The sequence below is a fragment of the Pantherophis guttatus genome, chromosome 5 (assembly GCF_059756535.1).
Source record: "Pantherophis guttatus breed Tessera chromosome 5, ASM5975653v1, whole genome shotgun sequence".
NCBI lineage: Eukaryota > Metazoa > Chordata > Lepidosauria > Squamata > Colubridae > Pantherophis > Pantherophis guttatus.
Window position 1 is genome coordinate 95,172,288 of NC_142067.1, and position 12,028 is coordinate 95,184,315.

General features: G+C 35.1%; 1 protein-coding gene across 3 annotated transcripts in view; it reads right to left on the reverse strand.

The window, feature by feature from the left end:
* Positions 1-12,028, reverse strand: part of AFF3 (ALF transcription elongation factor 3) — a 236,633-nt gene that overhangs the window by 192,222 nt on the left and 32,383 nt on the right. For all 3 annotated transcript variants that reach the window (XM_087871491.1, XM_087871492.1, XM_060686638.2), the window contains exons 2-3: positions 4,793-4,913; positions 1,288-2,073 (exon numbers count right to left, since the gene is read on the reverse strand). In XM_087871491.1, coding sequence (XP_087727617.1) covers positions 1,288-2,073; positions 4,793-4,913 — 907 coding nt within the window. The remainder of the gene's footprint in view (positions 1-1,287; positions 2,074-4,792; positions 4,914-12,028) is intronic.

The following is a 12,028-nucleotide window of genomic DNA, read 5'->3' on the forward strand; positions in this document are numbered from 1 at the left end:
ACTTCATGAACTGAAGACATATCAGGTTCCTGAGATAAAAGATATAAGAACTGCAGAAATAAATTTATGTTTTACTGACAAAGAAATAAAGCGACTGCCTGCGAAGGCGCCTGAATTGGGGCTGAAAGATGAAAACGGAAGCAGTATACTCCATCCCATAATTGGGTAGACGAGGTTGCCCTGATAGACCAGTCCCACCAGAGAAAAAACATTGCAGAAATAACTATATTTTAACAAGCCTACTATTTAAGATCAGATTTAAAACAATATTATGTCGACTCAACATGCTTAAACCTAGGAAATCGGAAACTACAGCTAATGCCTTAGCACATGAACTTAGAATCAATAAAGGTGTTGAGTAATCACAGATTGTGTTTACCATACTAAATTGTATTTTCCCTGACAACAACACAACTTTAACTACAGAAATAAAAAATAATAGATTGTAGTTTGGAGAATACTGTTTGCAAACCGTATATGCCTACATATACACACATCTGAAAGGATATATATAGACCATGAGTGGAAAAGTCTTAGCTTAATACTATCCTTACTGTGTAAAGTTCCTTATGACAAACCTATCTAGATATCTGGCTTCTGAAAAAGACCAGCAAATAATTTTTAACTTGCTATTTTCATCATAGTTGCCTGGCAGAGTAACCTGACTTTGTGCCTCCTTGAAAATCCTTGAGTATTGTCATAACATTTGATGATGCATTTTGGCTGTGTGATTTCATTCAATTTAAAAGTATTCATTTGGAGAAATGGATCTTTAATCTAATTTTTCCTAGTTCCGTTCATATTTTTCTCTTTCTTATTGCTTCTTTCAGGAGTGAACTCCCAGAAATCTATTCCAAGGCCAAGTGCCGTCCTCACATATGAAGATATTACCCATTTCTAATGTAAATCCTTGCTACCTCTGTATACAGTAGTTCCACTTTTTAAAAAATCAATTCACTAAGAGTCATTTACCAGAAACTCTTGAAAAGAGTTGTCAAATCAGAGTCATCTTTTCACAGAAATATGAATAGTTGAACAATTGCAGAGTTTATAAAATACATAAACCATTAAGGACGCACATATTGAATGAAGTCATCTCAATACTAAGCAATAAATTGAACTCTATTATATCAAAATATTGATTATAGTGTATGTTTGCCACTTAGAATTTGAATCATAAAACACTGGAAATGCAATTCAAAACATTCTTCCTAAAATTAAAAAGCTACAATTAAAAACTGATTCTTTATTGGTTTGTTATGAAAGGTGTGTCATAATTAAACTTACCTCTTCTTGCTTGGAAATACCACACTGGGTCATTTTTGACTTGGTCCTAGCTGATTCATTTTTAACAGAAGACATCTCTCTGTATGAGGTGCAGAGCATGCTGGTTTCATCTGGCACCTTTAGTCTTGGAGATTTATCAGGAGCCTGATCTTGACCATCCATTGGCCTCACATAAGCTGTTGGTTTCTGCTGAATTATATTTGGTTTTGAAGCAAGTGCAGGATGAAAATTTTGTACACAGTGTCCATTGCTATGCATAGCTGGTCTTTCTTGAGCCTGGACTCCAGTCTCTGTGGCACAGCTCAATTTTGACTGCTGTTGTGTTTGAATGTTCTCTACAAGTAAGGATGCTATAGGACCTTGAATAGCACTGGATGAAGATGATGGAGAAGGACTGTGTACGTAATGCATAATCTTTTCCAAGCTGCTCTTTTGGTTAGCTATTTTGAAATCATTACTCTGTGAATCTGACAATCCATGCCTATGTTTGCCCCCCCTCTGCTGATTCTCTAAGCAATACCCAGATTTCTGCCAACCTATTGTTGCGTTCTTGCTTAACTGTCCAGAAAGCGTTACTGGCAAAGAAGACTGAGGACTGCAAACAGAAGTCTGAGTATCAGCAGAAAAGTGTTCCTCCATTTTGTTCATAGGTGCCTGTGACATACAGGCTTTTGGAACACCCACAAGCTGGCTTTGATTGGAGTGATCGGTCAACAATTCTTTCATTTCATCGTAGTTACCCAGTGTATTCTGGATACGACTAGACAGTTCATCCCCCTTATTCGTCTGTAAAGGAAATAATCAAAATAAATAAAAGGTCAAGAAATAAAATCACTGAAAATCATGAATGTGCAGTAATTTTGTAGTGTAGGATTGATGATTTAAAAAATACATGTTATTGTTTGAGACTATCTAATAATTCTATTTATTCGAATGTTGGTAAGCATTAGACAGGGAACATACTGTATAGCGGAGGTTAAGTAACTCACATAGATCTATTGCCTTACAAACTCATAGTATTTATGTATTTGTAAATAAATTCAAACTTTATAGAACAATAAAACAGCAGTCATATTATATCATATTCAGATTAGTTAAAGACATAAAATCTGTATGTCTCTAATATGCTATGTGATTTTTACTTTTTAGATGTTCTGAAAATACAGCTGCTTTGATTAATTTATGTTTTAAGATATTGTACAACCCACAAAACAGGTTAATTACATATGTTGTGAAAACATAATGTAACTTTCCAGTTCAAAGGAATCCTAGCTCAGGTAAATATGTTTCTTTGTAATTCTTCATTATTCAAGAAATTAATAAATAAATATATACTTTAAATACAGATAGTCCTCGAGTTACAAATGTAACAGACCCTGCCAATTACATTTCTAACCTGAGGATTTGTTGGAATGAATCACGTAAAATGAACACAAAAACTCCCTTTCACCCATGCATTCGCTAATTGAATGTGCAGGTCGTTAAGTGCATATGGAGGGGATAGGCAGAGTAAATGTTGCAGTGCCTCTGTAGTCATTCATAAGGGTACCATGGTACTGCAACATTCATAATTTCGGGACTGTGTGGTAAATACTTGGGGAGGTTATCATATAACTTCATACAGTCACTAAATGTGTCGTAACTGGAACTGTGTTCATAGCATAAAATAGCAATGTGGGATTAGGCCAATGCATGGGAAAATACAGATTCAAAGAGGTGCAGGGACCAAGGTATGCTTGTCTTATTTGGTTAAGGAAAACATTTCATTATTCCATGCAAAAGTACATGAAAAAACAACAGCCTATTCTGAATGGAAATTTCTGGTGGATGATAACATAATCCTGCAAAAAACAAGAATGATGTTGGATTCCTGAAAAACAGGTTAACATTTAAGTCTGTATTACCAGTTTGAAACTGCATAGTTTATCAATTTATCTGAAGAGTTTGCTTTAAAAGGGGAGGAAAGATATTGACTAGGCACTATACAAGCGTAATCTCATTTTAAAGCATCTTATTTTTTTTCAATCTACAGGTAGTTCTCAAATTATGACCATTCATTTAATGATGGTTTGAAGATACGATGGTCTCAGAAAAAGTGATTTACAATCTGTCCTCAAAATTTCAATTGTAGCAACACCTGCATGAGCACATGATTACAATTTGAATGCTTAGTAAACAGCTCACATTTACAATGGTTGCAGTGTGGTATTGTGGTTTATGACCTTTCCAGTTAGTTTCTGACAAGCAATGTCAATTGATGAAGATTTACTTGTTTAACAATCAACAATTTAATTTGTTTAAATTCTGGTCCCAAGTATGGTCATAAATTGACCATACTTACGTGGCTGAATCTAATGCTGCCCTAATGTTCTTCTATTCCAAATAACAAGCACCTAAACTTAACTGATCATCAACTTAAATGCATGCTTTATGAAGTCAGTTTATTATGTGAAACTATACTTATCAATAATAACCTATTTCTACAGTTCAATTAAAGTAAGAGCATAAATTACTGCAGTTGGCTTTGCTGGATCAAATTATTTAATTTGGACTTGTATTGTTCAAAACAATACAAGTTAAGAAAGCAGTCATTCTCACAAGTAGCTTTGTGGGATGGATGGCAACGTAAAACAAATTAATTAGTAATTTTTTAAAAATTAACCATGAGATCAGTGATGTACTGTCAATCTTAATCCATTTAAGGACTGATGCAGGGGGAAAGGAAGATGATCTGGATAGAAATATTTAGGAACTTTTACCTAGGCAAAAGGAGTTGAAATGATTTTAGATTGCAGAAAACTATGTAACATTTGGAACTGATGAGGAAATGAATCAATGTAACTTGGAAGCAGTGGTGAAATGTAAAATTTGTTACTACCAGTTCTGTGGGCGTGGCTTGGTGGTGGTGGTGGTAATATGACTGAGTAGGCATGGCCAACTTTTTTTTTTTCTTTTAAAACTATTTTGTCTACAACCTTTTTGGCTGAGGGCAGAGACTTTCTTTTTTTTTAAAGCCTTTGACAATCCCAACTGACTTGCCTGATCGGCAAAGGCTTTTTTTCCTTTTAAAAACATTTTTTCTATAATCTCTTCGGCCGAAGAGGTAGAAAAAATGCTTTTAAAAGCCTCTGATGATCCCAGCTGAGCCGCGCGATCATCAGAGGCTTTTTTTTTTACTTTTAAAAGCATTTTTTTGGCCAAAGAGGTTGTAGAAAAAATGCTTTAAAAAAAAAGCCTCTGATGATTGCGCGGCTCAGCTGGGCAATGGGGGGGGCAGGGATTTTTGCTACTGGTTCTCCGAACCACCCGCCTCCATCGCTACCAGATCGCGTGATCCGGTCCGAACCGGGAGCATTTCACCCCTGCTTGGAAGGCACAATATACAAAAATCTGCAAATGTTAAACACCTTTGCCTTATAGAAGTTATACCTAATCTATTTCACTATTCCATAAACAAGTCAATCTAACAGATGGGTAGGATATAGATAAAGTATACATTACATACCTTGTACGGTTCACTAAAAAGAGAATAACTGGTATTAAATATGCTGTCTTCATGCTGGGTCTCCTGATTTCTCCTTTCCCATTCTTTTCTTCGTAGCATATTTCTGTCAAGATCATAGACACTGCACCAAAAAAGAACAAAAACTAATCAAAACCAAGACCCCAAAAATGATAAAGTTGACAAGATGATACATCAAAAAAATGCCAGTTTGATCAAGGGATTTAATATATAATAAGGAAGGAAAGCTTATTATTGTCTTAAACTAGCTATACATACATAAAACACTCCCAATAAATTCCAAAAAGGAATGCTACAATTGTCATATGCATTAGTTCTTCGTCCCAAGGTTTACATAAGGTGGCAAACTGTTGAAGCTAGAAAGCAGTATCTGATAATTGTATATCTCATATTCAGGTTTTTGTCCACAAAAAGGTGATAAATATAAAATCATGAAGGAGGTTGGTCATCTTTATTAGTAGGGCTTGCAATAGGCTCAACTGGAGATCACTATTAATTTACCTGTTAAAAATGTGTTTTCAATTGGCCCCACCTTCCCAAATTCACAAGGGCATAACTTCTGCATAGTTGCAGTATTCGTAAATCCTTCCTCTAGAACTGTTAAATGGAGAGTACTAAAACAAGCTCTGATAAAAGCTCAGCACAGTTTAAGACAAGTTGGTGAGTTTCACTAAACATTTCTCTATTTTTTATGCATCCTGGAATTTTGACTGTGTTCCTGTTGCAATCCTTCCTCTTCAACTTTACTAAATTTTCTTCTTGATTCCATCTAAGTCAGAATTGTTCCAGAAACAATACATGTATTTGCAGCAATACTATTAGTCTATAATAGCAGCAGCTCTACCACTATCATCAAAGAAACTCTGATCCATCACAATGCTATCTGTTATACAGATTATCTTCCCTCAATGACTGTGCTGTTTAGCAACCTTTTGAAGTTATAACAACACTGAAAAAGTAACTGGTCCTTGCACTTACAACTGTCTCAGTGTCCCTGCATTTAACTGTAACTATGTAAAAAACTTTATTTTTATATAGTTTATAATAAAATACTTGTCCTTGAAGCATAACACAAAGACCTTCAGAACTCTCTTAAGGCTGACTTCCATCTGTGGAAAGACAGCTGCATAAGCCAGTTACATACCATTGTCAAAATCTTCACTCAAGTTCCTAGAAATATTTATACTGCCTAAATAATTTATGTCATATACATTCTTTTTCTTACAGAGTTTATTTTATTTACTAAAACCTACAAACATATATGACTTTGAGTGTCTTCTATGTATTCATTTTTAACTGTTTATTTTGTTATGTGTTGTCCAGAGTCACATCTCTGAGATGGCTGGCTATAGGACGACCTACACATCTATCTACACATCTATCTACCCATCCATCCATCCATCCATCCATCCATCCATCCATCCATTCATCTAGCAATAGCAATAGCAATAGCAATAGCAATAGCAATAGCAATAGCGCTTACACTTATATACCGATTCATAGTGCTTTACAGCCCTCTCTAAGTGGTTTACAGAGTCAGCATATTGCTCCCAACAATCTGGGTCCTCATTTTACCGACCTTGGAAGGATGGACGGCTGAGTCAACCTTGAGCCGGTGAGGTTCGATCTGCCAAAGTACTGGCAGCAGAAGTAGCCTACAGTACTGCACTCTAACCACTGCGCCACCACGGCTCGCTCACGCACTCTATCTATCTATCTATCTATCTATCTATCTATCTATCTATCTATCTATCTATCTGATTAAGAACAGATTCAGCCTAACAAAATACCAACACAAGATACGTATCAAAGAGCAGTCAAGGGCAAGGGTAACAGCATTGCTACAGAAAGTCCAAACTCATATTAGCCCCAGAAGTCAGGATTATTATGTAGCTAATGTAAACACTAGGACTGGTTTTTAAACTTGACCATTTCAAGATGTGTGGACTTCAACTCCCAGAGTTCCCTTAAGAGCGGGCGTTTCATAATTTTCAGATATGCCTATCTCCTTTTATAGCTAATAGTTAAGTCAGTTTCTTTTTAACTAAAGAAAAACAACCTCGCCTTACAAACTTGCTGTTTTAATAGCTTATATGAATTTTTATGGGAGTGATGATTTTCTAGTCATTAATGTTAAAAAAATATTTCCAAATGAAAACATATACTGCAGTGCACATAAAAGGAATAGACCAGCTTTTCACAGAGTGGTGACATGATTAATAAAATGCTATATTGGGATGCATGTAATTTTTTAGACTTTTTACCTAGTTCAAATGAAAGTTAATTTGAAGGTTCTATGTCATTTTTTTCTTCCTTTTACAAACAGAGATGCCACAGGGTAAAGCAATTATTCTGATTTACTGTTTTTCCTTTGATTGAAAATAAAGACATATAGCTTGGTATCAAAAAAGCAACAACGAAACTAAGTGTTCTTTCCCCGTAGACAAAATACCTACTATGCTATTTCAAAGACTTTACCTCTAGGCAGCTGTGCAGGGAAAACATCAATCAGTGACATGTGTCTACGATGAGACTGATGTTTACTTTCACAGCTTTTCATCTTACATCCAATAAATTACTTTCCTTCACCAAAATACCTGGTTAAAATTTCATTTTTCATTTTGCAATGAGTTTTAAAACTTTCGCTCTAAGCAATCTTAAAGCTAGATTAATTGATTCTTCACTCCTCACTTTTTTTTCCAAGTTCTTTGTCCATTAAACCTAGAAGAAAAGTCTCTGGTTTAATTTGCATATTCATTTGAAGAATCTTCTGTATCTAAACGTTGTTCTACATTTTTACAGCAGCGAGAATGGTTTATGCATGAAAATAGAGAGATATACTAATCCCCACAATGGAAGAATGGTTGGAAAAACTGATGGAACTAGTGGAGGTGACCAAATTAACTACTTTAATCAAAAACAAATCTAATTTGAACCACTCTGGAAAGTGCTTCAGGATTTTTCAAGGGGTCCTTGGTGCTCTCTGAGCTTGGTTATTTTGTTGCAGATGTTTCATTATCCAAAACTAGTTTGGGTGATGAAACATCTGCAACAAAACAACCAACTTAAGAAAGCACCAAGAAGCCCTCATTTCAACGTTGAACTATAAATATTTTCCTTTATTGAGATTTTGTGCTTGAGTTTTTTTTATTTTAGAAATGGCTAGTGTATACTGAGTATGCAAAGTAAAAAATTGAGGCTGTAATGTTATTATGTTCATTCAACTGGGCTGAAAAGAGTCTGAAGTTAATGCTTTCCCACCCCCTTCGTTCTACACTTATCTCTTTCCTTTTTCCCATTTTCCCGCACTCTCTTTTTCATTTGTATTTTATATTCTAATATATAAATTAAATAATAAAATTATATTATAAAAAAGATTCTTTGCTCTTCCTGGGTTTTATGACTCACTATTTCAGTCATATAAATATCAATGCAGTCACTGTTTTCTGGTAACAATAACTTATGTACAGATGGAAGCAAAATTGGATGAGAGAAATTGTTTCAGGAAAACTTTGGAATTTTACTAAATCATCTCTGATGTATACTGACATACACAGAGACTGGATTCAGAAAGCTACCATTTACATATTATGGCTTAACACTAATGAAATTAGCTTCATTATTGCATTTTAAGCCATATTTTGTAAAACACATTTTGTATAGCTTATAAATGATTTAAAAAAAACAAATATTTTATGGCTTTGCATGTTGTATAAACTCAGCTACCTGTAGCCTATTCACTAAATGATATCTTAATGTAATACAAATTATACCTTAATGTAACACTTCAACTAGGTTAGTATTTGTAAATATATCTGATCTGTTAATTTTATAAAATAAATCTAGGCAGTTCCTTTTCTCAGTTATATAATATTTATTTAACGTATTTCTTTGCTGCCATGATCAAAATCACACTAAGTAATATAATATTGCCTTCTTTAACAAGTTTATAAGAAATTAACAGATTTAACTTGATCATAAATGTTTTAATTTGGTTATCTAAACTGTTCAGAACTTTTTTTAAACATGCTCTAAAAAGTTTAAATTCAAAAATATAGAGGCACTCTCCTGTTACCAGTGTGACTCAATTCATTTATTTTTCAAATAAACTTTCATAAAAGAAACAAATACAGAACTAACAGTCCTATGCAAAGGATACCTAAGTAGCAGGGCATTATATTTTATTTCCAAGGGACAGGAAAATATGGCATTTCATTATCAGTGTCAAGTACTAGCAGCCATAAATCCTATGACTCACGAAAGCTGTCTATTTGGGTTACATTAACCAAGTAGCATTTCCAATTTACTGGTAATGACTTGAAGTTCATCAAATTTAATCAAGAAATGATGTATGTGCTATGTCATGTTATGTTTCACTTGGCTTAAATAGAATTGTGGCAGACATTCTGCATGATTTACTGTATTTTGGACTATGCATAAGTGCTTGAAAGCAAAACACATATTGAGTATGAGTTTGAAATGCCATTTCAATGTCATTTCCAATTAAGTGCACTTAAATTCAATAGCTACTTAGGAATTTAATTTTTCACCAGTTATAGTCTCAGATGAAGATGTACAAATATTTAGATATTAAGCTTTTTCAAATTTGTTTTGTTTGCAGAACTCATTTAGAGAGAGTTCCAAAAAAATCAAAAAACTAATTTTCCTTTTAAGAGAGAGGAAGGGAGGGAGGGAGGGAGACAGAATGAGAATTTGTTACCGGGCACTTATAAATATTGCAAATGAATAAAATAAATTGTTGTGGCTCCGACCCCCGAGCCTGTCTTATCGGAGGAAGAAGGCTCCGAAAGGGAAGGACAGGAGTTGGCCGGGCCTCCCTCTCCAGGACCCTCCTCTCTGGCAATGCCTCAAGTGTCTCCTGACGGAGAAGAGATTGGCCAGGAGCCAGGTATCCCCGCGCAGGCGCAGTCGGACAGTGACGGGGATGAGTCTTGGCTGGATCCACGCCAGCGTCGGAGAGATAAGCGCACGCAACAAAAGAGAAGGCGTGCCAGAGATTAGGCTGAGTCACTGGACCACACACCACAGGGTATAAAAGGGAGCGTGGTGGCCAGTCAAGCCTTGTGACGAACAAACCTGAAAGCTTCCACGCCATTCTGCATTGCCGGACTTTTGCTATAGGCTTTGCTGGATTATATTTGAACTTAAGTTACTCTGTAATTATTGAACATTTTACTTTGATGTACCAGAAGCGGAGAGAAGTTATTCTCTTCCCTTCATGAGTAATAAACTCTTGGCAGGCAGCCACTAGGTTGCTGCCAGGTTCCATTATCATAAGGATTTTGTTGGCTGGTTTGGTTTTTAACTCTTGGACATCTGTTGGTGTGTGTGTGTGTGGGACGGGGACAAAACATAAATATTATGAAAGACATACATAAATATATTTCATTTTCATTGATTGCCTTCTTTCGATCAGCTCCTTATAGAAGTACTATAGGTAGTCCTTGACTTACAACCTTACATTTAGTGATAGCACTGAAAAAAGTGACTTATGACCATTTCTCACACAACCGTTGCAGCATCCCAATGGTCATGTGATCAAAATCCAGACGCTTGGCAACTAGCTCATTTTTATGATGGCTGCAGTGTCCTAGGATCATATGGACACCTTTTGCAACGTTCTGACCAGCAAAGTCAATGGGGAAGCCAGATTCAATTTACAACCATTTTACTAACTTAAAAACTGCAGTGATTCACTTAACAACTGGCAAGGAAGGCTACAAAATGGAGCAAAACTTACTTAATTGTCTCACTTAGTAAAAAAAAAATTGGTCATAAGTGGAGGACTATGTATCCCCAGAAAGTAACCTACTCTCAAAAAACTATAACTGCCTTACAGCTTCAAGAGGATTTAGAAGTCTACTTTGCAAGTGAACAAAAGTATGTACATTTCACAAAATAAGACAGAATTATGTTGGCAGCTCTAAAAAGTCTCAGCGAAATCTCCTGAGACACACTTTCTTGAGCAGGAATTGACAAAACAAAAATCTAGATTCTTAATATAACAGTAGAGGTGTTTGTAGGGCTGGTAAATGCAAAGACTTAAGGCTTAATATGGTCCAAGGGCCTCATGAGATTTAAGATTCTGCTTCAACCATGAAATCCATCATTCTTGTTTGTGAAGGCCACAAACACACTGAACACTGGAATAACTCTCAGCTGAATTCATGAAACATGGTAAAACAAAAGAAATCACATTATGTATTAGTACAATCAATGTCTGAATTCAATCATTAAATCATCCCAAACGAAAATGATGCTTTTTCTATCTGTTAGCTTGGCCTTCCTCATTGTATCTATATGAAAACTAATTAAGAGGTTCATCTAGAAAATGTTCAAACCTAAAACAAGTTCTACCAAGGATCATTTCTTAATATTCAATTTGTTCATTAAATTAAACTAAGCCTATCAGAGTGAAATACTGAACCATATTTTATTCTATCTCATCTCTTCTTTGCTATCTGGCTAGTTTGAATTTTAATACAACTATAATGTGCAGCATATATCCATGGTCACATAATTTATTTATTTATTTTATTTTATTTTATTTTGATTTATATGCCGCCCTTCTCCGGAGACTCAGGGCGGCTTACAATGCGCTAAGCAATAGCCTTCATCCTTTTGTATATTTATACAAAGTCAGCTTATTGCCCCCACAACTGGGTCCTCAATTTACCTACCTTAGAAAGGATGGAAGGCTGAGTCAACCTTGAGCCTGGCGAGATTCGAACCTGCAGTAATTGCAGTAATAATAAACTTAGTAAGCTCTTTCTTGTTGCTTTAGTTATATTTTCATTGCTTTGGGACCTTTATTTTCAATCTCCCATTAAGTGCTCTTATAAAAAGAAAAAACACTTCAGCAATATTTATTTTCAAATGTAAATACCAATCCAAAGAATTTAGTGAAGCTATGAAAGCTATGGATAAGGAACACTAGGGATTTCAATATTCTATTAATGTAGATAAAAGAAATAATGTGAATAAAATAGGAATCATACAGAGTCAGATATATGGGCTCTAGAGGACCCTCTCTATTCACATTATTATAAGGGGAAGACGTGCTTAGATACATGAACTCTGAGAGAACCTTTCTATTCACATTATTATAAGATAGAAAAGTGCTTGTTGGAAATTACATTAACAAACAGTTAAACCCCATTAAGTGGTAATATATCTTCTGAGACCTAGATGTCACGA